General features: G+C 44.6%; 2 protein-coding genes across 3 annotated transcripts in view; one reads left to right on the top strand and one right to left on the bottom strand.

Moving 5' to 3' along the window:
• The first annotated feature begins 654 nt into the window (after positions 1 to 654).
• On the top strand, positions 655 to 2,671 carry LOC139390014 (protein FAM163B-like). The gene is made up of 2 exons (XM_071137116.1): positions 655 to 770; positions 871 to 2,671. The coding sequence occupies exons 1-2, from the start codon at positions 678 to 680 to the stop codon at positions 1,288 to 1,290; spliced, it is 513 nt and encodes a 170-aa protein (XP_070993217.1). The 5' UTR covers positions 655 to 677; the 3' UTR covers positions 1,291 to 2,671.
• A 4,319-nt stretch (positions 2,672 to 6,990) lies between these two features.
• Positions 6,991 to 21,310, bottom strand: part of LOC139389666 (ADAMTS-like protein 2) — a 37,428-nt gene continuing 23,108 nt past the window's right edge. For both annotated transcript variants that reach the window (XM_071136541.1, XM_071136542.1), the window contains 10 exons: positions 20,669 to 20,996; positions 19,603 to 19,957; positions 17,008 to 17,111; positions 16,810 to 16,936; positions 16,394 to 16,607; positions 16,069 to 16,224; positions 15,753 to 15,923; positions 15,296 to 15,472; positions 7,767 to 7,911; positions 6,991 to 7,358 (listed from right to left, as the gene is read on the bottom strand). In XM_071136541.1, coding sequence (XP_070992642.1) covers positions 7,237 to 7,358; positions 7,767 to 7,911; positions 15,296 to 15,472; positions 15,753 to 15,923; positions 16,069 to 16,224; positions 16,394 to 16,607; positions 16,810 to 16,936; positions 17,008 to 17,111; positions 19,603 to 19,957; positions 20,669 to 20,996 — 1,899 coding nt within the window. In that variant the 3' untranslated portion in view covers positions 6,991 to 7,236. The remainder of the gene's footprint in view (positions 7,359 to 7,766; positions 7,912 to 15,295; positions 15,473 to 15,752; positions 15,924 to 16,068; positions 16,225 to 16,393; positions 16,608 to 16,809; positions 16,937 to 17,007; positions 17,112 to 19,602; positions 19,958 to 20,668; positions 20,997 to 21,310) is intronic.

Genomic DNA, 21,310 nt, shown 5'->3' with positions numbered 1-21,310 from the left:
TAAATCTCTAATACATCACTGTGGGTTTATTTAATGAAAATAACTTAAAACATATTTTTTATAATTTATTTCCCTGAGCCTCCTTTCGCCTTTGAAATGCTCAGTGTGATCGTTCAGGCGTGTTGATGCACATTTAAATATATTAACATAAACAGCCTTGATTGGTGGATAGGATCTTCTAGACTCTAGAGCCAACCCCACTTACCCCTTCAAAGTAGGACACATATGCAAATAAAACATGACTGGTCATTGGTCAGAATAATCAGATCAGATTTTGATGTCATGCTGTGGGCCAAAACTCCATCCCACCTGAACAGGCTGAAACTCCATCCCACTTGAACAGGCTGAAACTCCCTTCCACCTGAACAGGCTAAAATTCCAGGTGTTTTTTTTCTCCAAAACGTTCTTACGCTAAAATGGCAATATCACCATTTTGACTCTTTAAATTGACCAGATGATCCGAAGTAATGTGCAATTACTGCACTATGACCAGTCCTTTGATTCAAAGAGTGGAAGTGTTCACTAAAAGCAGCAACATCAGATTCCCAATGAGGGCTGTTGGCAAGGATACAAATCTACAGTACATAACTGACAGATGATGTAAGTTTAAGCACCCTTTCAATCCATCTCTCGTCCTATCCTCTTCTCCTGCAGAGTGTTGATGGAGAGGACTTCGAATGTCAGCCGGGACAGTGGTTATCTGTGGTGGAATTCTAGCTACAGTCATCTTACTGACTATCGTTGCAGTACTGTGCTACTGTAGGTTGCAGGTAGGTTATAGTTTTGTCTAACTTAGCTATGATAAGTGCATGTATGCTCAGGGTTTACGGCGACCAGCTTGTTCACTCTTTCATATGATTCTCTCTGCAGTATTATTGCTGTAAGAGGGAGGAGCCAGAGAGGGAGGAGGAGGAGCAACCGGACATCACCACCATGTCCTCTCTCCCCACACCAGTACACACAGCTGGGGACCTCGACGTGATGACCACGCCCCCCTCCGAGCCTAACGGGCCCGCCTTTGTCTACACCCCGCCCCTGGTCCGCAAACCAGTGACACGCTCCCATACATTCTGCCCCTCCTGCACGCCTTACTCCCTGCCCTTCTACCTGCAGCACCCCTCTGAGAGGCTGCGTAACGGCGGTGGGCGCATCAGCTACAGGACTGTGCAGCAGCAGGAGCTGGACCTGCCCATGGACCTGGCCAGCTTCAACCACAAGCTCAACCTCATCCGCTCTGTCACCATGAGGGAGGTGGTCACCCACAGCCACAGTGTCAGCACTGACGTGTAGCCTCCTGGTGGCTGGGAGGACCAATGTCAGGGACCTGACCTGGCTGGAGGGAATTTGATTTAACTCTTACTTAGTGTAGATATTTTCCACCTCAACAAATCGATGGGTACGTTCACTCACTCACACGATGTAAAGAGTTATTTTTGTTGGTCTCACGTGTAGATATATGGATACCTAGTCCTGAATTCACCTTTTTCTTTTCTCACGTCATGCTTTCACTTCACAGGTTCATTTGTCAGTATGTTGATGGCAATGTGTCAATCTGCTCGTCTTTCTTTAGAGGATTATGATTCAGACAGCAAGAACACAGCAAGGACATGGTGTGTGTGTGTGTAGGTGTGTGTGTTTGTGTGTGGGGAAGCACATGAACAGTATTTTAAAAAGGGCTTAATATCATAGGCAGCATAGAGGATCTGTGAATGTGAGGGAGACATTTTTTCTCAAGAAAAGCTTAAGCTGGCAGAACAGGGCCGCTGGAAAACGTGTAGCGAGCTGGCATTTGCACCAGCATTTTTTTATCAGATGTGGCAGGGCTCCACAACTTCTGATTTAGTTTACAAAAAAATATTGACGAGAAAAGCGTAAAAAAATAGGGGAAATGTGCAGTTTTTTTAGACCGATTTGCCTCATGATTTGTCAAGTCGCTCACAATTTCCCTGTCCTTCACATCGCTGTGCTGCTGCAGTGTCTTGACAAAAAAGATGAATGGAAATCACAGGTCTGGCCTGGCACACCCTCAGCTGAATTGCCAACAACCGGATGCACCCAGTTTTCGGGGATACAGCTAACTCAACCTAGCTTCCTTTTCTGTTGATAACCGGAGCTCCGCTCAGGCATTTATTTTACACCTGCTACATTAGGTTAGGCCAGGCACAAAGCTCAAGGCACGCTTCACTTTCCTCAGTATTTATTTAGCAAATGTGATAACATATCATTCCCGACAGACACAAGCAAAAAGTCTTTACATAAATGTTGTAGCAGCCTACACCTGAACATTAGCAATCTGACATGCTGTATTGCATGGAAACGAGACGATTCTTCAGTCTGATCAACTGTAGGCTACTAACAACAGCAGCTGCAAACAGTCTACTACACCCTGTCCCTCTAGCCTAGCTCAACCTGCCGGCAAATTGCGCTATTATTAATTTGACTTAATTTGTCCTCCATTCAGGCTGCAAGGGCGTTGATTGCCTCCTCAACAAGCTTTAAAGGCGAGCCGCCTGAAAAAATACCAATGAAAAATATGCGTACTGCCTTAATAAAAGGGAAACACTCTTTTCACGCCACTTCAATAACAAATTGATGTTTTCATAGTAGGTTAGGAGAACATACACAGCAGGTTAGGAGAATTACCATAGAAAGTTATGAGACTGAGGTAAAGGTTAGGAAATGGGTTAGCATAAATTCTCTCTTATCCTGCTATGACACTCACTTTGTATCAGAGTCTGAAAAGAGTGTGTCCCCTTAGGAGAATTACCATAGAAAGTTATGAGACTGAGGTAAAGGTTAGGAAAAGGGTTAGCGTAAATTCTCTCTTATCCTGCTATGACAATCACTTTGTATCGGAGTATGAAAAGAGTGTGTCCCCTTAACCCCCTCGAGTCAATTTCCACGTAATTAGCATAATATCAAAATCCCCATCAAAATCCATCTGTTAAAGCTAGATAGATTTGTTTGGATGCCTTTCAATCCACCACATTCGCATCTGCGGTGAAAGGTTGTTTGTCAGACCATGAGACATCCCGAAAATCGGTCTTCTCACGAAAACATCTTTAGCGGTTTGGCCTACACAAAAATATGCCCCTTCTTGTTTTGCTCTAGGACGATTTTCAAGCCTCGCTTGAAACCCCGGTACAAGTTTAAAAAATGAATGGAAGTATATATGGAAGTAGTTTAGTGCCTAAAATCTAGGGTTAAATAGGTGTACAAAAATATATAAATAGTTTCCTGATCTTTCTTATATCTCTCAGATATATTTCAGAACAAACTTCCTTTTGATTTTTTGGGGACTGTTGTCCCATGCAGTATATCTGCAGTGAATCTGTTTCTATGGGCTAATAGCAGTAAGGCCAAATTCAATGTTTCATCAAATATTTTTTTAAATATATATTTTGGATACCTTGAGGTCTTAAAATTCTAAATCAAATAGCAAAATTACCATTGGTATGGCCGTATTAAAACAACTCCATATGCTAGTTTAATAATCCTGTTGATAAAACACAATTTTCCACCACCATGCTAGTGGCTGATGCTGCTTCCTGATTTTCAGCCAATCAAGTTGCAACAGTCGGTTGCGTACCCCTGGCTGAACGCTGTGTACAACACCAGGAAGTAGCATTATCCATTCGAAAATGTTTTATTAAGACAATACATATTTTTCCCATATTTATTTTTTTGCCGGCTTGGCATTAAAGCTAGTTAACAAGGCAACTGACGCCTTTGCAGCCTGAAAAAAATATGTTTTATGTATGAGCCAATGGCCAGGGGACACAAGTGTATAGCCGGCTGAATTACATTCCTGTTGGACGCAGATGACAAACGACGTACAAGGAATAATAACACCATCTGCCAGCCGGTTGGTCTACCTCTGGCCGGGGTAAACGAATCGGAAACGGTATGTATTTACTGCTCTATTTGTTTGTGTTAGGAACGGATCATATTTGGTTTATATTCACACTTGGGCTGCCTAGACCTTTTCTATCCAAAATGATTAACCGGAATTAACGAGTAAACACAATAGCTGACATAGACTGTGAGTTCAATGTTTTATTAGGCCTACAGTTGCATAAAGCAAGCTAAGCCCTGTGAGTTCTATTATCCAATCATATTGCTGTATCTATGTCTGTGTAGAGAGAAACCCTGTTAGTCTAGCTTTAAAATATAACTCATATGAACAGGTTGCTGCAGTTTGACAGAGTTTTCATCCTCCCGACTGCCAGGTTCTTTTTCTCCTGGTTATTATAAACGTGACCTGATTAGAAAACGCTGCTCTCATCATAGCCCATATTAAAGCTTTTATTTTATTTTTTACAACTGATGAATCATGTCATACCATATAAGGTCCAGAGTTTTACCTCGTTAGGTTACCAGATCAGGAAAAACTATGGGCCCCAGGAAAAAAAGAATCGCCCCACCCCCTCTGGGACCTGTGGTGCCAACTCCGAGGCATAGTAATAACTGTGTCTGTTGTGTGATATCTGTACGGTACATTTTCTTGGGGTTCATGTATAGGTGATGACACATAAGGCACTGTAAGCTGCTAAAATAAGGACAGAACCCTAATATCTTGGTCTCATTAGTCCGATTCTCAAATCCTCTGAAGTGTTGTTGTTTCAGTTTTGAGTGTCCTCTCAATATATTCTTAATCGAGAGGGAACGTAACTATTTTAAGAGCTCATTTGGTTCAAACTTAAAGGGAAAATATGTTTAAATATATATTTGAAGTGATTTTCATGTAGCTCATTGTCAAGTCATATACTTCAAGTTCCACAATAAAAAGTTAGTGTACGTCAATTGAGTTGGTTGCTCTAGTAATGTGTGTACTGTTTACTTGGCAAGTATGGGTGGCCAAACTCTTTTTCATTTCCCCCCAAAAATGTAACATGGCACGTCTTGTTTTGATTTAACAGTGTTTTGTCTTCTTGGTGTATAGGATATTTGTGTTTTATTTCAGCAGTAAATGTGAGAGGGAGAGCCCTATACATAAACCAGCAGGTGGCATCAGGTCCTGGTATATGCATTTCCCATCAACTACTATGGATGAACCATATGTGGAATACAGCGTTTTACATGGTACAAAATAGCGTCAACAATAAACAGAACAATTTGTGCATGTTTTTTTCGTATGCTGAACACAACAAATCAATCAACGAAACAAGCTATAATTTACAGTTTTTAATCGAAATACAGGTAAATACATTGAGGACTTCAGTTAACAACAGTACAAAAGCTCAATGATTACTTCTTTGTACAAAGAGGTATCAGTTACACAAGAACAGTACACTGGATATATATTGTAAAAAATGAGATACAATCTCTTCAATGTAATTCAACCTTTTCAAGTGTCAAGAATATTTCAGTCCATGAATGGGATAACTGTATGGCCATACCATGTGTCTTTAGTCTTAACCTCTAAATTCACTCTCTCATTCACACTTAACTACCTGGCATTTAGTAACTTCATGAATTATATGCCATGATTGATAAAATCATGTGTGATGAGCAATAAATAAATTGTATGTTCTGCAAAAAATAGCAGTATGGGCCCAATAATAAAAACTAAAATGGGGCAGTTACATTGTATTGTACTATTTCTCATATCATAGTTAAGGATAACACTCAGTATGGACACCTTTCCTGTGCCACACACTAATTTAAAAGATAATTAAATAATATTCATAGTCAATATTTATCTTAAATTCAGACTAGACATGCAGTATAGTCAACCAGGAAATAATTTAATATATCTTTCCACATTAGTGTGGACCCTTCTGTTAATAGGTTGTTAATATTTGGAGCAATGACAGCAATGGTTTAAGAGATTTCTGGTGTAGGATTCTCTCTTCAAAAGACACAAATAGACGCACCAGTTCACTCTTCGCTCTCTCATCTATCCCCCTTAACTCTTAGTACTTCAGGGTGTCATTCTTTGTATGTGCCCAATTGACAACCTCTCTGAAAGAAAGGTATGTGGTTGTGGTTCAGACTGAAGCCTTTATCATATTCTACTGTTCCTTCTCATTTGGACCAGGCCCTTTAGATATACTGTAACCTACTGGGGTGGGGGAGTAGTAGAGTTAGAGAGTAACCTATGGGGGGGGGGGGGGGGGGGGGGGGGTAGAGTTACCTACTGGGGGGGTAGTAGTATTGTAACCTCTTGTGGGGGGTAGTAGAGTAACCTACTGGGGGGGGGGGGGGGGGTAGTAGTATTGTAACCTCTTGTGGGGGGTAGTAGAGTAACCTACTGGGGGGGTAGTAGTATTGTAACCTCTTGTGGGGGGTAGTAGAGTAACCTACTGGGTAATAGAGTAACCTACTGGGGGGGGGGGGGGGGGGGGGTAATAGAGTAACCTACTGGGGGGTAGTGGAGTACCCTACTGGGGGGGTAGTAGAATAACATACTGGGGGGTAATAGAGTAACCTACTGGGGGGTAATAGAATAACATAAAGGGGGGTAATAGAATAACATACTGGGGGGTAATAGAATAACATACTGGGGGGTAATAGAGTAACCTACTGGGGGGTAGTAGAGTAACCTACTGGGGGGTAGTAGAGTACCCTACTGGGGGGTAATAGAGTACCCTACTGGGGGGTAATACAATAACCTATGGGAGGGTAATAGAATAACCTACTGGGGGGTAATAGAATAACCTACGGGAGGGTAATAGAGTACCCTACTGGGGGGGTAATAGAATAACCTACGGGAGGGTAATAGAGTAACCTACTGGGGGGTAGTAGAGTAACCTACTGGGGGTAGTAGAGTAACATACTGGGGGTAGTAGAGTAACCTACTGGGTGGTAGTAGAGTAACATACTGGGGGTTAGTAGAGTAACCTACTGGGGGGTAATAGAGTAACCTACTGGGGGGTAGTGGAGTAACATACTGGGGGGTAGTGGAGTAACCTACTGGGGGGTAGTAGAGCAACCTACTGGGGGGTAGTAGACAAACCTACTGGGGGGTAATATAGTAACATACTGGGGGGTAGTAGAGTAAGCTACTGGGGGGTAATAGAGTAACATACTGGGGGTAGTAGAGGAACCTACTGGGGGGATATTTGTCGACGAGTAGTCTGGGGTAGAGGGCTCTTTGGCTGGAAGTAAGTGGGTTGCGGGTATGGGTTTGCAGTGGTTGGAGTTAAGGGGTTTGTGGGGGTCTGCTGGAGGTAGGGGGTGGGGAGGGGGGGGTTGGAGAGCTGCAGGGTAAGGTTTTGTAGGTGTCAGGCAATACTAAGAGGCGTGCTGGGCCCTGCAGGAGTGGCAGCAGGCCTTGCTGTAGTACCAGTGACTGCACAGGTTCACCTTCAGAGCCAGAGAGCAGTTGGTGGTGGGACGGTCCTGACAGCTCTCATCTGCATGGCAGAGAGACATATATGACATGTTCAATGATATGGAAAAAGTAGCCTCATCACGATCCAAAAATACTGCAATGATAAACCTATCAATGAATGAATTAACGAATGAATTAATCAATCAATGCCTTTTTACCTCCACAATCTAAATGCTCAGGACCTTAGGCTGTCATGAAAGAAAGAGGTGTACTTAAATAATACAATTAAAAACAAGTGCTTTAAACATGCTGTATTCCGCGGTTGACTTCTGCCTGTGACTAGACTTTAACTCTCCTAAAGTTTCCAGAGTGATTTGCTGCTTACAGAGCCTGGTCCCAGATCAGTTTGTGTTGTCTTGCTAACTCCTATGGACATTGGAGTTGGCAAGACAGCACAAACAGATCTGGGACCAGGCTTTTGCTTACGTACCTGGGGGTTCAGTGGGACAAGGTTGCAGGGCACAGGTCTGCTTGGCCACAGGCTTGGTCAGGGGGTCACAACCTCTCACGATCTCCCTGCCCTGGTAGCACTTCACGTCTCTCATCCGGACACCCACACCACATGTCTTAGTGCACTGGGGAGTGAACACACCACACGTCAACACTATACCAGGGTTATACCAGGGGTACAGTGCTGCCGTTGCACTGAGGAGCGGCGTTCCCTCACTTTTTTCAATTTGAGATAACACAGAGCTGGTAATTCAAATTCTGATAAATTATAAATAAATTATATTTAATTACCACAAACATTCCATGGAAATTATAGAATGATAAACAAAATAAATGTGTAGCAGCCTATAGGTAGGTAAATGGTGGTTTCTTCCCTGTCTTCTCTCTCTCTGGCGGTGGCGCAAATGATGAATGACTGTAGGCGTGTGTACAGGGGCCCACTTGTCAGAGGCTTGACCACTTCGAGCGGGCCAAATCTGACCTAACAAGAACAGCCAGAGACAGAAAACTCTGCCAGGGGTTGCTAAAACGTCTGTCCTCAAAGCAGTTTGTTATGGACTTGGGGCTCATGTACGACACACTTGAACTCGCCCTACTGTCCGAGTGCTTAGCTTACGGAAACATACCACCTATATTGCGTATGCAGACAAACTGATCCACCGCATGGATCTAGGATCCAACTTCACGGCGTGTCATAAGACTCCACGGACCCCCTCTGGCGCATTCGAACCCAGAACAATATGCGACCACTTGGTTACGATGCTGTTCTTTCAGCACCACAATTAGAAAGTCACTCAAATCGCTTAAAATAACCTTCATCAAGATCTGTTCCCTATCACTTCTCACAATGGTGCTCGTTTAGTAAAGTTAGATCAAGCTGAATCAATGTTTCCCAAGATCACAATGATTAATTAGCATTTTACATAACAGAACTGAATATCATATACAGTTGAAGTCAGAAGTTTATATACACCTTAGCCAAATACATTTAAACTCAGTTTTTCACAACTCCTGACATTCAGTTAGGATCACCACTTTATTTTAAGAATGTGAAATGTCAGAATAATAGTAGAGAGAATGATTTATTTCAGTTTTTATTGCTTTCATCACATTCCCAGTGGGTCAGAAGTTTACATACACTCAAATAGTATTTGGTAGCATTGCCTTTAAATTGTTTAACTTGGGTCAAACGTTTCGGGTAGCCTTCCTCAAGCTTCCTACAGTAAATTGAGGAGAATTTTGGTCCATTTCTTCTGACAGAGTTGGTGTAACTGAGTCAGGTTTGTAGGCCTCACTCATGCTTTTTCAGTTCAGCCTTCAAATTTTCTATGGGATTTAGGTCAGGGCTTTGTGGCCATTCCAATACCGTGACTTTGTTGTCCTTAAGCCATTTTGCCACAACTTTGGAAGTATGCTTGGGGTCATTGTCCATTTGGAAGACCCATTTGCGACCAAGCTGATGTCTTGAGATGTTGCTTCAATATATACACAGAATTTTCCTCCCTCATGATGCCATCTATTTTGTGAAGTGCACCAGTCTCTCCTGCAGCAAAGCACCCCCACAACATGATGCTGCCACTCCCGTGCTTCACGTTTGGGATGGTGTTCTTCGGCTTGCAAGCCTCCCCCTTTTTCCTACAAACATAATGATGGTCATCATGGCCAAACAGTTCTATTTTTGTTTCATCAGACCAGAGGACATTTCTCCAAAAAGTACAATCTTTGTTCCCATGTGCAGTTGCAAACCATAGTCTGGCTTTTTTTATGGCGGTTTTGGAGCAGTGGCTTCTTCCTTGCTGAGCGGCCTTTCAGGTTATGTCAATATAGGACTTGTTTTACTGTGGATATAGATACTTTCGTACCAGTTTCCTCCATCATCTTCACAAGGTCCTTTGCCGTTGTTCTGGGATTGATTTGCACTTTTCGCACCAAAGTACGTTCATCTCTAGTCTCCTTCCTGAGAGGTATGACGGCTGTGTGGTCCAATGGTGTTTTACTTTTGTACTATTGTTTGTACAGATGAACGTGGTACCTTCAGGCATTTGGAAATTGCTCCCAAGGATGAACCAGACTTGTGGAGGTCTACAACTTTTTTTTCTGAGGTCTTGGAGGATTTATTTTGATTTTCCCATAATGTCAAGCAAAGAAACACTGAGTTTGAAGGTAGGGCTTGAAATACATCCACAGGTACACCTCCAATTGACTCAGAAATTAGAAGCTTCTAAAGCCATGACATAATTTTCTGGAATTTTACAAGCTGTTTAAAGGCACAGTCAACTTAGTGTATGTAAACTTCGGACCCTGGAAAAACTACTTGTGTCATGCACAAAGTAGATGTCCTAACCGACTTGCCAAAACTATAGTTTGTTAACAAAGAAACCTGTAGAGTGGTTGAAAAACGAGTTTTAATGACTTCAACCTAAGTGTATGTAAACTTCCGACTTCAACTGTAGGATAGTTGGCCTAGAAAATGTTACACCCAAAACAACTCCTCAGTCATTTCTTATCTGAAGCTGAATGATCTAATTGTTTTCCTCATGTGGCCAAAACGTAACAGAGCGTGCCACTAGGCAGGATATATGCTAAGATTGAAAAAAATAGGCCTACAAGCAAGGCTAATAGTTGTTTATCACCATCTGCTTTAATTCACCCATGAAACAGTCATTCCAGAAGATCTAAAAGCATATTCCCATGGTATGCCTAACTTAGCGTTTGAGCTTATGAAAAATGTACAATATGCGTGGGCATAGGCAGACGTTGCAGTTTGAGGATGCATTTGATGCATAGGTTTGATGCATAGGGGGGGGGGTCAAAATCAAAAGTAACAGTCAGAAAAAAGTAACAGTCAGTAAAAGTAACAGTCAATCAAAAGTAACAGTCAGTATCTGGTGTGGCCACCAGCTGCATTAAGTACTGCAGTGCATCTCCTCCTCATGGACTGCACCATATTTGCCAGTTTTTGCTGTGAGATGTTACCCCACTCTTCCACCAAGGCACCTGCAAGTTCCGGGACATTTCTGGGGTGAATGGCCCTAGCCCTCACCCTCCAATCCAACAGGTCCCAGACGTGCTCAATGGGATTGAGATCCGGGCTCTTTGCTGGCTATGGCAGAACACTGCCATTCCTGTCTTGCAGTAAATCACACACAGAATGAGCAGTATGGCTGGTGGCATTGTCATGCTGGAGGGTCATGTCAGGATGAGCCTGCAGGATGGGTACCACATGAGGGAGGAGGATGTCTTCCCTGTAACGCACAGTGTTGAGATTGCCTGCAATGACAACAAGCGATCCTGCTCCAGAGTACAGGCCTCGGTGTAACTCTCATTCCTTCGACGATAAACGCGAATCCGACCATCACCCCTGGTGAGACAAAACAGCGACTCATCAGTGAAGAGCACTTTTTGCCAGTCCTGTCTGGTCCAGCGACGGTGGGTTTGTGCCCACAGGCGACGTTGTTGCCGGTGATGTCAGATGAGGACCTGCCTTACAACAGGCCTACAAGCCCTCAGTCCAGCCTCCCTCAGCCTATTGCGGACAGTTTGAGCACTGATGGAGGGATTGTGCATTCCTGGTGTAACTCGGGCAGTTGTTGTTGCCATCCTGTACCTGTCCCGCAGGTGTGATGTTCGGATGTAATGATTTTGTGCAAATGCTCTGCCACTGTGAGGACGATCAGCTGTCCATCCTGTCTGCCTGTAGTGCTGTCTTAGGCTTCTCACAGTACGGACATTGCAATTTATTGCCCTGGCCACATCTGCAGTCCTCATGCCTCCTTGCAGCATGCCTAAGGCATGTTCACGCAGATGAGCAGGGACCCTGGGCATATTTCTTTTGGTGTTTTTCGGAGTCAGTAGAAAGGCCTCTTTAGTGTCCTAAGTTGTCATAACTGTGACCTTAATTGCCTACCATCTGTAAGCTGTTAGTGTCTCAACGACTGTTCCACAGGTGCATGTTCATTAATTGTTTATGGTTCATTGAACAAGCATGGGAAACAGCGTTTAAATCCTTTACAATGAAGATCGGTGAAGTTATTTAGATTTTTACGAATTATCTTTGAAAGACAGGGTCCTGAAAAAGGGACGTTTCTTTTTTTGCTTAGTTAACAATGATATTTAATAGGCTACATCTGCCGGTACAAACTTGAGAAACTTGCGCTCCCTCACCAAAAAGAAATAGCACTACACCACTGGAACACACCCTCTCACAATCTCCCTGCCCTGGTAGCACTTCACGTCTCTCATCCGGACACCCACACCACGTGTGTTAGTGAACTGAGGAATGAACACAGCAGCACTGCTCTTTGACTCTGTACTGGTATCCCTTGTATAAAGTCTTGTTATTGTTCATTTATTGTGTTATTCTTTTTTCTTTAGCACATTTATTCTTATTTACTGTTTAAAACTCGGCATTGTTGTTTAAGGGCTCGTGAGTAAGCGTTTCATGGTAAGGTCTACTACGTCTTTTGTATTTGCCGCATGTGACGAAAACAATTTGATTGGGTGATTTTGTTGTCTTTAATAGAACACCATCTAGAGTGAGCTCCAAAAGTATTGGTACAGTGACACATTTTTTTTGTTGCTTTGGCTCTTTACTCCATCACTTTGGATTTGAAATGATACAATGAATATGAGGTTAAAGTGGGCGTCAGGGTAGCCTAGTGGTTAGAGTGTTGGACTAATAACCGAAAGGTTGCAAGATCGAATCCCTGAGCTGACAAAGTAGAAATCTGTCAGTCTGCCCCTGAACAAGGCAGTCAACCCACTGTTCCTAGGCCGTCATTGAAAATAAGAATTTGCCTCCCGGGCAAAAGTTCCTGGGTTCGCGCCCAGGCTCTGTCGTAACCGGCCGCGACCGGGAGGTCCGTGGGGCGACGCACAATTGGCCTAGCGTCGCCCGGGTTAGGGAGGGCTTGGTCGGTAGGGGTGTCCTTGTCTCATCGCGCACCAGCGACTCCTGTGGCGGGCTGGGCGCAGTGTGCGCTAACCAAGGTGGCCAGGTGCACGGTGTTTCCTCCGGCGCATTGGTGCGGCTGGCTTCCGGGTTGGATGCGTGCTGTGTTAAGAAGCAGTGCGGCTTGGTTGGGTTGTGTATCGGAGGACGCATGACTTTCAACCTTCGTCTCTCCCGAGCCCGTACGGGAGTTGTATCGATGAGACAAGATAGTAGCTACTACAACAATTGGATACCACGAAATTGGGGAGAAAAAGGGGTAAAATTTTAAAAAAAATGTAAAAAAATAATAATAAGAAGAAGAAGAATTTGTTCTTAACTGACTTGTCTAGTTAAATAAAGGTAAAAAAAAGTGCAGACTGATAGATTTAATGTGATGATATTTTGATCCATATCGGGTGATCCGTTTAGAAATTACAGCGCGTTTTGTACATAGTCCCACCATTTTAGGGGCCCAAAAGTATTGGGACAACTTCACATACAGTGGGGCAAAAAAGTATTTAGTCAGCCACCAATTGTGCAAGTTCTCCCACTTAAAAAGATGAGAGAGGCCTGTAATTTTCATCATAGGTACACTTCAACTATGACAGACAAAATTAGAAAATAAATCCAGATAATCACATTGTAGGATTTTTTGTGAATTTATTTGCAAATTATGGTGGAAAATAAATATTTGGTCACCTACAAACAAGCAAGATTTCTGGCTCTCACAGACCTGTAACTTCTTCTTTAAGAGGCCCCTCTGTCCTCCACTCGTTACCTGTATTAATGGCACCTGTTTGAACTTGTTATCAGTATAAAAGACACCTGTCCACAACCCCAAACAGTCACACTCCAAACTCCACTATGGCCAAGACCAAAGAGCTGTCAAAGGACACCAGAAACAAAATTGTAGACCTGCACCAGGCTGGGAAGACTGAATCTGCAACAGTTAAGCAGCTTGATTTGAAGAAATCAACTGTGGGAGCAAAAATTAGCAAATGGAAGACATACAAGATCACTGATAATCTCCCTCGATCTGGGGCTCCACGCAAGATCTCACCCCGTGGGGTGAAAATGATCACAAGAACGGTGAGCAAAAATCCCAGAACCACACGGGGGGACCTAGTGAATGACCTGCAGAGAGCTGGGACCAAAGTAACAAAGCCTACCATCAGTAACACGCTACGCCACCAGGGACTCAAATCCTGCAGTGCCAGACGTGTCCCCCTGCTTAAGCCAGTACATGTCCAGGCCCGTCTGAAGTTTGCTAGAGAGCATTTGGATGATCCAGAAGAAGATTGGGAGAATGTCATATGGTCAGATGAAACCAAGATAGAACTTTTTGGTAAAAACTCAACTCGTCGTGTTTGGAGGACAAAGAATGCTGAGTTGCATCCAAAGAACACCATACTTACTGTGAAGCATGGGGGTGGAAACATCATGCTTTGGGGCTGTTTTTCTGCAAAGGGACCAGGATGACTGATCCGTGTAAAGGAAAGAATGAATGGGGCCATTTTGAGTGAGATTTTGAGTGAAAACCTCCTTACATCAGCAAGGGCATTGAAGATGAAACGTGGCTGTGTCTTTCAGCATGACAATGATCCCAAACACACCGCCCGGGCAACGAAGGAGTGGCTTTGTAAGAAGCATTTCAAGGTCCTGGAGTGGCCTAGCCAGTCTCCAGATCCCAACCCCATAGAAAATCTTTGGAGGGAGTTGAAAGTTCATGTTGCCCAGCAACAGCCCCAAAACATCACTGCTCTAGAGGAGATCTGCATGGAGGAATGGGCCAAAATACCAGCAACAGTGTGTGAAAACCTTGTGAAGACTTACAGAAAACGTTTAACCTCTGTCATTGCCAACAAAGGGTATATAACAAAGTATTGAGAGAAACTTTTGTTGTTGACCAAATACTTATTTTCCACCATAATTTGCAAATAAATTCATAAAAAATCCTACAATGTGAAAAATCCTTCTTTTTCATTTTGTCTGTCATAGTTGAAGTGTACCTATGATGAAAATTACAGGCCTCTCTCATCTTTTTAAGTGGGAGAACTTGCACAATTGGTGGCTGACTAAATACTTTTTTGCCCCACTGTATATGTGTATTAAATGAGTCAAAAGTTTAGTATTCGGCCCATATTCCTAGCATGCAATGATAACATCAAGCTTGTGACTCTACAAACTTGTTGGATGGATTTGCTATTTGTTTTGGTTGTGTTCCAGACTATCATCTTGTGCCAAATAGAAATGAATGATAAATGATGCATTGTGTCATTGTGGAATCACTTTTATTGTAAAATAATATTATTTGTTTCTAAACAATTCTACAGTAATGTGGATGTTACCATGATTATGGATAGTTCTGAATTAATTGTGAATAATGATCAGTTAGAAAGTTACAGCAGCACCAATATCATACCACCCCCCCCCCCCCCCCCCCTAAAAAACAAATACTAACCTCCACTGTTATTGTAATGGTCAGAGGTTAGCATATCTTGGGGTTATGATATTTGTAGCAAGTGAGTGTGACCGACTGCCTTTGTGAACAATGTCATGGTTGAAATGTTATTCACCTCAGACCAGGGCGTGGTGTACCACTTGAAACAGGGCCTCTCGAAGCAGGTGTTCTCGTCCTCGGGCCTCTTACTGGCACCACAAGCCTCGTCATCGTGGGTCTGGAACTTCCCAGCAGTGATGCCGGCGCACTGCACAATTCTCCACTTCACACCGCGGCCACATGTCGTGTTACACTGAGAGGAAAAAAAGACTGCTCTCAGCTAATGAATCTCTAACCAAGAGAACATCAAGAAAACGTATATTGAACATTAACAGAAGATTGGGAAAACATTGTCAAAACATCAAGAGAACACCAGCAGAACATCAAGAGAACATCAAGTAAACATTGTCAAAATAGGACACAAACAGAGCATTAAGAGACCATATATAGATCATCAGAACATCAATAAAACAAACGACAGAACATCAACAGAACATCAACAGAACATCAACAAAACGACCCAGTTGCCTTACACTCTCCCAATCCTGAGTGAGCCAGTGTGGAGCACAGTCCTTCTCCCCACAGGGGTGGATTGCCAGGGGCTTATTCTCCGGAGAGCACTGGGATTCAGGCACCACACGGCCCTCTGGTGTCTTACAGTACACGTGACGTACCATCTTCCCTTGGCCACACGACCCAGAGCACTGCAGAGGTCACAGTTTCAACGGGGATGACACGGCAATACCACATAGTATTACTGATCCAGAGAAACAGCCAGTACAATCACTATTTGTATCAGTCATCAACGTACCATAGAAATGTAGTAGTGAGTGGAAGTAGTGTACTCACCGGCCCCCACTCTGACACAGTCCACTGGCGCTCGCAGGGCGGGCCTGTGCAGTTCTTGGTGTTAAGGGGGCGGGTCAGGGGATCACATGACTTGGTTTCATCTGAACACCTGACCTCCCGGGTCACCTGGGCCCTGCGGCCACACTTAGCTGGACACTGTACAGGAAAGAGAGGACACACTCACCTTCAATATCACCTACAGTTGCTCAAACAGTAGGATGCAACAATCTACCTACTATAGTGTTCCTACTCAGTCATTAGTCACACACACACACACACACAACCCCTGTCCCACCATCCACTCCCACAGTATAGCTCCACCCACCTCAGTCCACTCGGCCACCTCCCATTGGGGGCCACAGGTTGGGCTCTTACAGGCGCGGCGCTCCAGGGGCCTCTCCAGCTCTGCCAGGGTGCAGAGGTCACTGTACACAGAGCTGTCCAGCCCGGGGGACAGCATCTTCCAGCAGCGCACCAGACGGAACTGGAAGCCCTCACCACAGGTACGAGAACACTCACTCCAGCTGCTCGCCTCCCACCTGAGGGTGAGGGGATGCAAATAGAGCAGAGTTCAGGCACAATTAGTTATCTTCGGAAGTAAATGAAATCAAATCTTAAATAAAATGGTAATGGCCAAGAGGCAAACATTGTCCTCAAAGAACTTTGCATCACTTCAAGAGTCGTCCGACCGGTAAACAGTCCTTTAAGTACTTTCTCAGTGTGTTGTATTCTGGTGCATACCTGGGCTGGCACTCCCTCCCAATGCAGAAGTCATGAACAGGCTCAGGTCGGGTCATAGTGTCACAGTGCATGTCATTCACCTCAGCGCCGTCGTAGCGAACACACATGGCAAAGGACTTTGACACTCCTGCAGCAGAAATTATAACTTACATTTTCATATCTAATCCATACAGACTGTGTGTGTGTGTGTGTGTTTACCTATAGAGCAGGTGGAGGAGCAGGGTTCCTGAGAAGACAGTTTCCAGCGGTACATGTCTGCAGGGCTCAGCTTGAAGTTCTTCTGCAGGAACCTCTGATTAGTCCTGTCAAACACAACATGACAATAAGGTTTTAAGGTTTTCAGAAGGTTTCACACTGTCAAACAAGACATGACCAGGCCTTCACAGTAAACCCACTGAACCCCAGCTCTCTCTCTCTGTGTCTCTCTCGCTTACACACACACACACACACACACACACACACACACACACACACACACACACACACACCTGATTCACCTCACCCTCCAAATCATAACAGCCAGCGACATTCTGTTTTTCATTAATTCACATAAAAGTGACATGAACATTCTTGTCATATCACTGGCTGTTTTTTTTATAGCCAGAGCAGAGATGTTTATTTGAAAATACACAGGAACTTTGAATCATTCTTAACCGGCACATCTCAGTGCAACTGTGACTAATTCCTGCACATTTATCCCTAGAGGTGACTACAGTCTGACAGTATGTTTCTTCCCAGTCATATTTTTCACTTTGCCGCAAATACCTTGAATTATTTGCTTTTAAGTGGACCGTATCCCATTTTTATTCCTCCTCCTCCTCCTTCCCTTCCTCCTTTTCCTCTCATCTGTCCCCCTCCTTCTCGTCCTCCTCCTCTTTCCCCCCCCCCTCCTCCTCCTCCTCTTCTTCTTCTCCTCCAATCCGTTCTTCTCCCCAGGGCAGGGGAAGACAGGGTGTGTCATGTGATGTGTTTTATGGGGCTCTGGCAGGAGAACTGGCAAAGCGGTGTTTGGACACAGTGCAGGGAAGCCAACATGAATTATAAATATGATGGAATGCTACCCCAGCCAGCCATGCGCTTTGGCTGTCTCCTCTCCAAGTGATTCTTTGGCTGTCTCCTCTCCATGCGATTCTTTGGTTGTCTCCTCTCCATGCGATTCTTTGGCTGTCTCCTCTCCATGCGATTCTTTGGCTGTCTCCTCTCCATACGATTCTTTGGCTGTCTCCTCTCCATGCGATTCTTTGGCTGTCTCTTCTCCTTGCGATTCTTTGGCTGTCTCCTCTCCATGCGATTCTTTGGCTGTCTCTTCTCCATGCGATTCTTTGGCTGTCTCCTCTCCATGCGATTCTTTGGCTGACTCCTCTCCATGCGATTCTTTGGCTGGCTCCTCTCCATACGATTCTTTGGCTGTCTCCTCTCCATGTGATTCTTTGGCTGTCTCCTCTCCATACAATTCTTTGGCTGTCTCCTCTCCATACGATTCTTTGGCTGTCTCCTCTCCATGCGATTCTTTGGCTGTCTCCTCTCCATGCGATTCTTTGGCTGTCTCCTCTCCATACGATTCTTTGGCTGGCTCCTCTCCATACGATTCTTTGGCTGTCTCCTCTCCATACGATTCTTTGGCTGTCTCCTCTCCATACGATTCTTTGGCTGTCTCCTCTCCATGTGATTCTTTGGCTGTCTCCTCTCCATGTGATTCTTTGGCTGTCTCCTCTCCATACGATTCTTTGGCTGTCTCCTCTCCATGCGAATCTTTGGCTGTCTCCTCTCCATACGATTCTTTGGCTGTCTCCTCTCCATACGATTCTTTGGCTGTCTCCTCTCCATGCGATTCTTTGGCTGTCTCCTCTCCATGTGATTCTTTGGCTGTCTCCTCTCCATACGATTCTTTGGCTGTCTCCTCTCCATACGATTCTTTGGCTGTCTCCTCTCCATGTGATTCTTTGGCTGTCTCCTCTCCATGTGATTCTTTGGCTGTCTCCTCTCCATGCGATTCTTTGGCTGTCTCCTCTCCATGCGATTCTTTGGATGTCTCAAAAAGAAAAAGAAGTAAGGGATGGATGGGGCCAGAAGCCAGCCTGGAGCACATTCCATTCCCCCAGCCAGCCCAGCCAGCAGCATGGGCCCTTTTCCTGACGAGAATATCCAGCCCTTTTACATGCCTTGAAATGACTCACTCCAGTAGGGCCAGGACGATACCAATATCGCGATACGGGTCAGTATCGTGGTAAGGAAACAAAACATGAAGCGAATTGAACTTCTTTAGGAAAACAACCTTAATGTTGGAAACAAACATCATTATGTTGTCATCCACAGTCACATGTAAATATTTTCCAAGCTATATTTTACAAAGCAGGCTTTTAAAGGACCAAATAGTTCGGTCTGTTTCGTGTTTTTCCTTTTTTCCATGGAAAACATATTGCAATACTGGTATCGTCACAGCCCTTCACTTCAATCCTTACTAAGAGAGAGAAGGACTCCCCACTGGGCACAGACGTCAATTCAACATCTATTCCACGTTGGTTCAGCAATAATTTCATTGAATTAACAAGGATCAACGTTGATTCAACCAGTGTGTGCCCAGTGGGTCTGTTGTGTTCACTCTAACCCCTCAGCAGCAGCATCAATAAGTGAAGAGTATTAGAGGTGGAAGATGAAGACCAGAGGGGTTGTGGATGGGATTCTGAAGTGATATTGTTTGGATGGGTTCCTATACCAGATAGCAAGCTGATGTTGGGTCAACATTGCCTCTTTACTTCTGCTCAACATTGTGTGGATCCCTCCTTACACTACCTGGTTCTGTTGGTGCGATTATTGCTCCTCATCCCCGTCAGCAGCGTCCTGTTGGGGAACAGCAGGTCTCCAGTATCATTCCTCAGCGCGCCCAAACTGAACTCCCCCAGAGAGCTGTTGAGGGGGAACTGGCCTCCCTGCTCCACACTGCTATAGTCCACCTCCAACGAGAACACTCCCTCTCCCTCCGTCAGGAGCTGATTGGTTGAGATGTTGGTGAGCAGCTCATCTGGACCAATCTGCTTGCCCAGCAAGACTCTCCAGATGAGGTTCTCTGAGTCTGGTCCCTCCTCTAAAGGCCTGCTGGCTGCCGGGGCAGGGACTGCTACGCTACCTGTGTGACTGCTGTTGCCATCTGTTGGGATAACAAGGAGGGCGTGGAAAGATAGAGAAATTATTAAAGTGGGAGAAAGCCTTATACTAAGTCGCACCAGAGGTGTTTCCTGGTCAAGGTGGGCAGGAAAAACTCCTGGTGCTTCTTTAATAAAAGAGGAGTTTTATGTGCAGTTTGTGCACTACAACAAAACAGCACACAAAGCCTTTCAACATATTCCTTAAGGCAGTAGAGGGCCTCGGTCTCACCCAATGGCCAAACTCCCTGCATAACTGTCCCACAGTCTAAGTGGAAGGGCTGTCTGAGAGCTTGGTACAGGCAGGTCGGCTTGCACTCATTACCACTCATGTTTGTGATGCAGCCATTTAAAAAAAGGAGAAAATGCCAGAGCTCTCTGAATTTTTAATCTCCCCCAGCTCCTCTTTGTATATACTCCTGTGAATAATGCAGGACTCCAAAGGGCCAGCAGCGAGGACTCTCTTTTTTTTTAAAACAACATTTTATCTCATCTGATATCTGAGTGGTGAACTGATTTATATGGAGATACATACAGTAGTTCAGGGGGAGAACTGCACAGTCTGCAAGTCGAGAACAAATCTCTCGCTCCCACCCTCCCTCCCTCCCTCCCAGTTACCTGCGTTAATCACTTGTGCATTGGGGTTATGTATAATTAGGATTATTTGTGTTATGTTTATTGAATTGTTTTTTTGGTTTCTAGTATGCTGGTGTTACCTGTGTATTGTGGTGGGGTTGGGCTGTCCTGGTGACAGTCGATGGCTCCTGTCTCCTCATACACCTCGTTGGTCTCCTGGCCTTTCTGGCCCTCGGCCCCTGCCGCCTTGGCCCCCTGTTTCAGCACCTGGTTCCTCTGGGTCTCAGGGGCCACCTTGTCATACGTGCTCCCGTTGGGGGCCACCATACTGCCCATTTCCACGGAAACCCCTGGGGCGGTGCTGTCGGGGCCAGTGTAGACGGGAGGTTGAGGGACAGGGGACAGGGACTCTCTCAGGACGGTGTACTCGTACGTGATGTAAGGGATACGACCATTCTGGTTCCACACCTATGAGGAGTCAAAATAGTGAGTGAGTGAGGGGGGGATTAAATGATGTTGGTTATACTTCTCTTTTACAGTGTCTTACACCAGAGGTAATGCTCTGTGTAATAAACTACATCGTGCACAAATACAGCACAGTCAAACAGAATTATTACTGACCAGGTTTTTGCCAAGGTCTTTTTTTGGATGACTTAAGAGAGAACATGCAAGCAGCAGAGACAGACCAGCATAGCACCAGAGACCGAGAGCTCACCATTCCCTCCTCCCTCCTATCAAACTCAGTCAATTGCACATATACAGTAAATACTGTACAGTACATG

The sequence above is a fragment of the Oncorhynchus clarkii genome, chromosome 30, assembly GCF_045791955.1.
Source record: "Oncorhynchus clarkii lewisi isolate Uvic-CL-2024 chromosome 30, UVic_Ocla_1.0, whole genome shotgun sequence".
In the NCBI taxonomy this organism is placed as follows: domain Eukaryota; kingdom Metazoa; phylum Chordata; class Actinopteri; order Salmoniformes; family Salmonidae; genus Oncorhynchus; species Oncorhynchus clarkii.
Note: the sequence above shows the minus strand (reverse complement) of the source record. Positions and strands in the feature narration are given on the sequence as shown.

Coding starts and splice junctions, on each gene's coding strand:
- LOC139390014 (XM_071137116.1), top strand. CDS start 678: ATGTCAGCCGGGACAGTGGTTATCTGTGGTGGAATTCTAGCTACAGTC. Junction 771..870: donor TGTGCTACTGTAGGTTGCAG/GTAGGTTATAGT, acceptor TTCTCTCTGCAG/TATTATTGCTGTAAGAGGGA.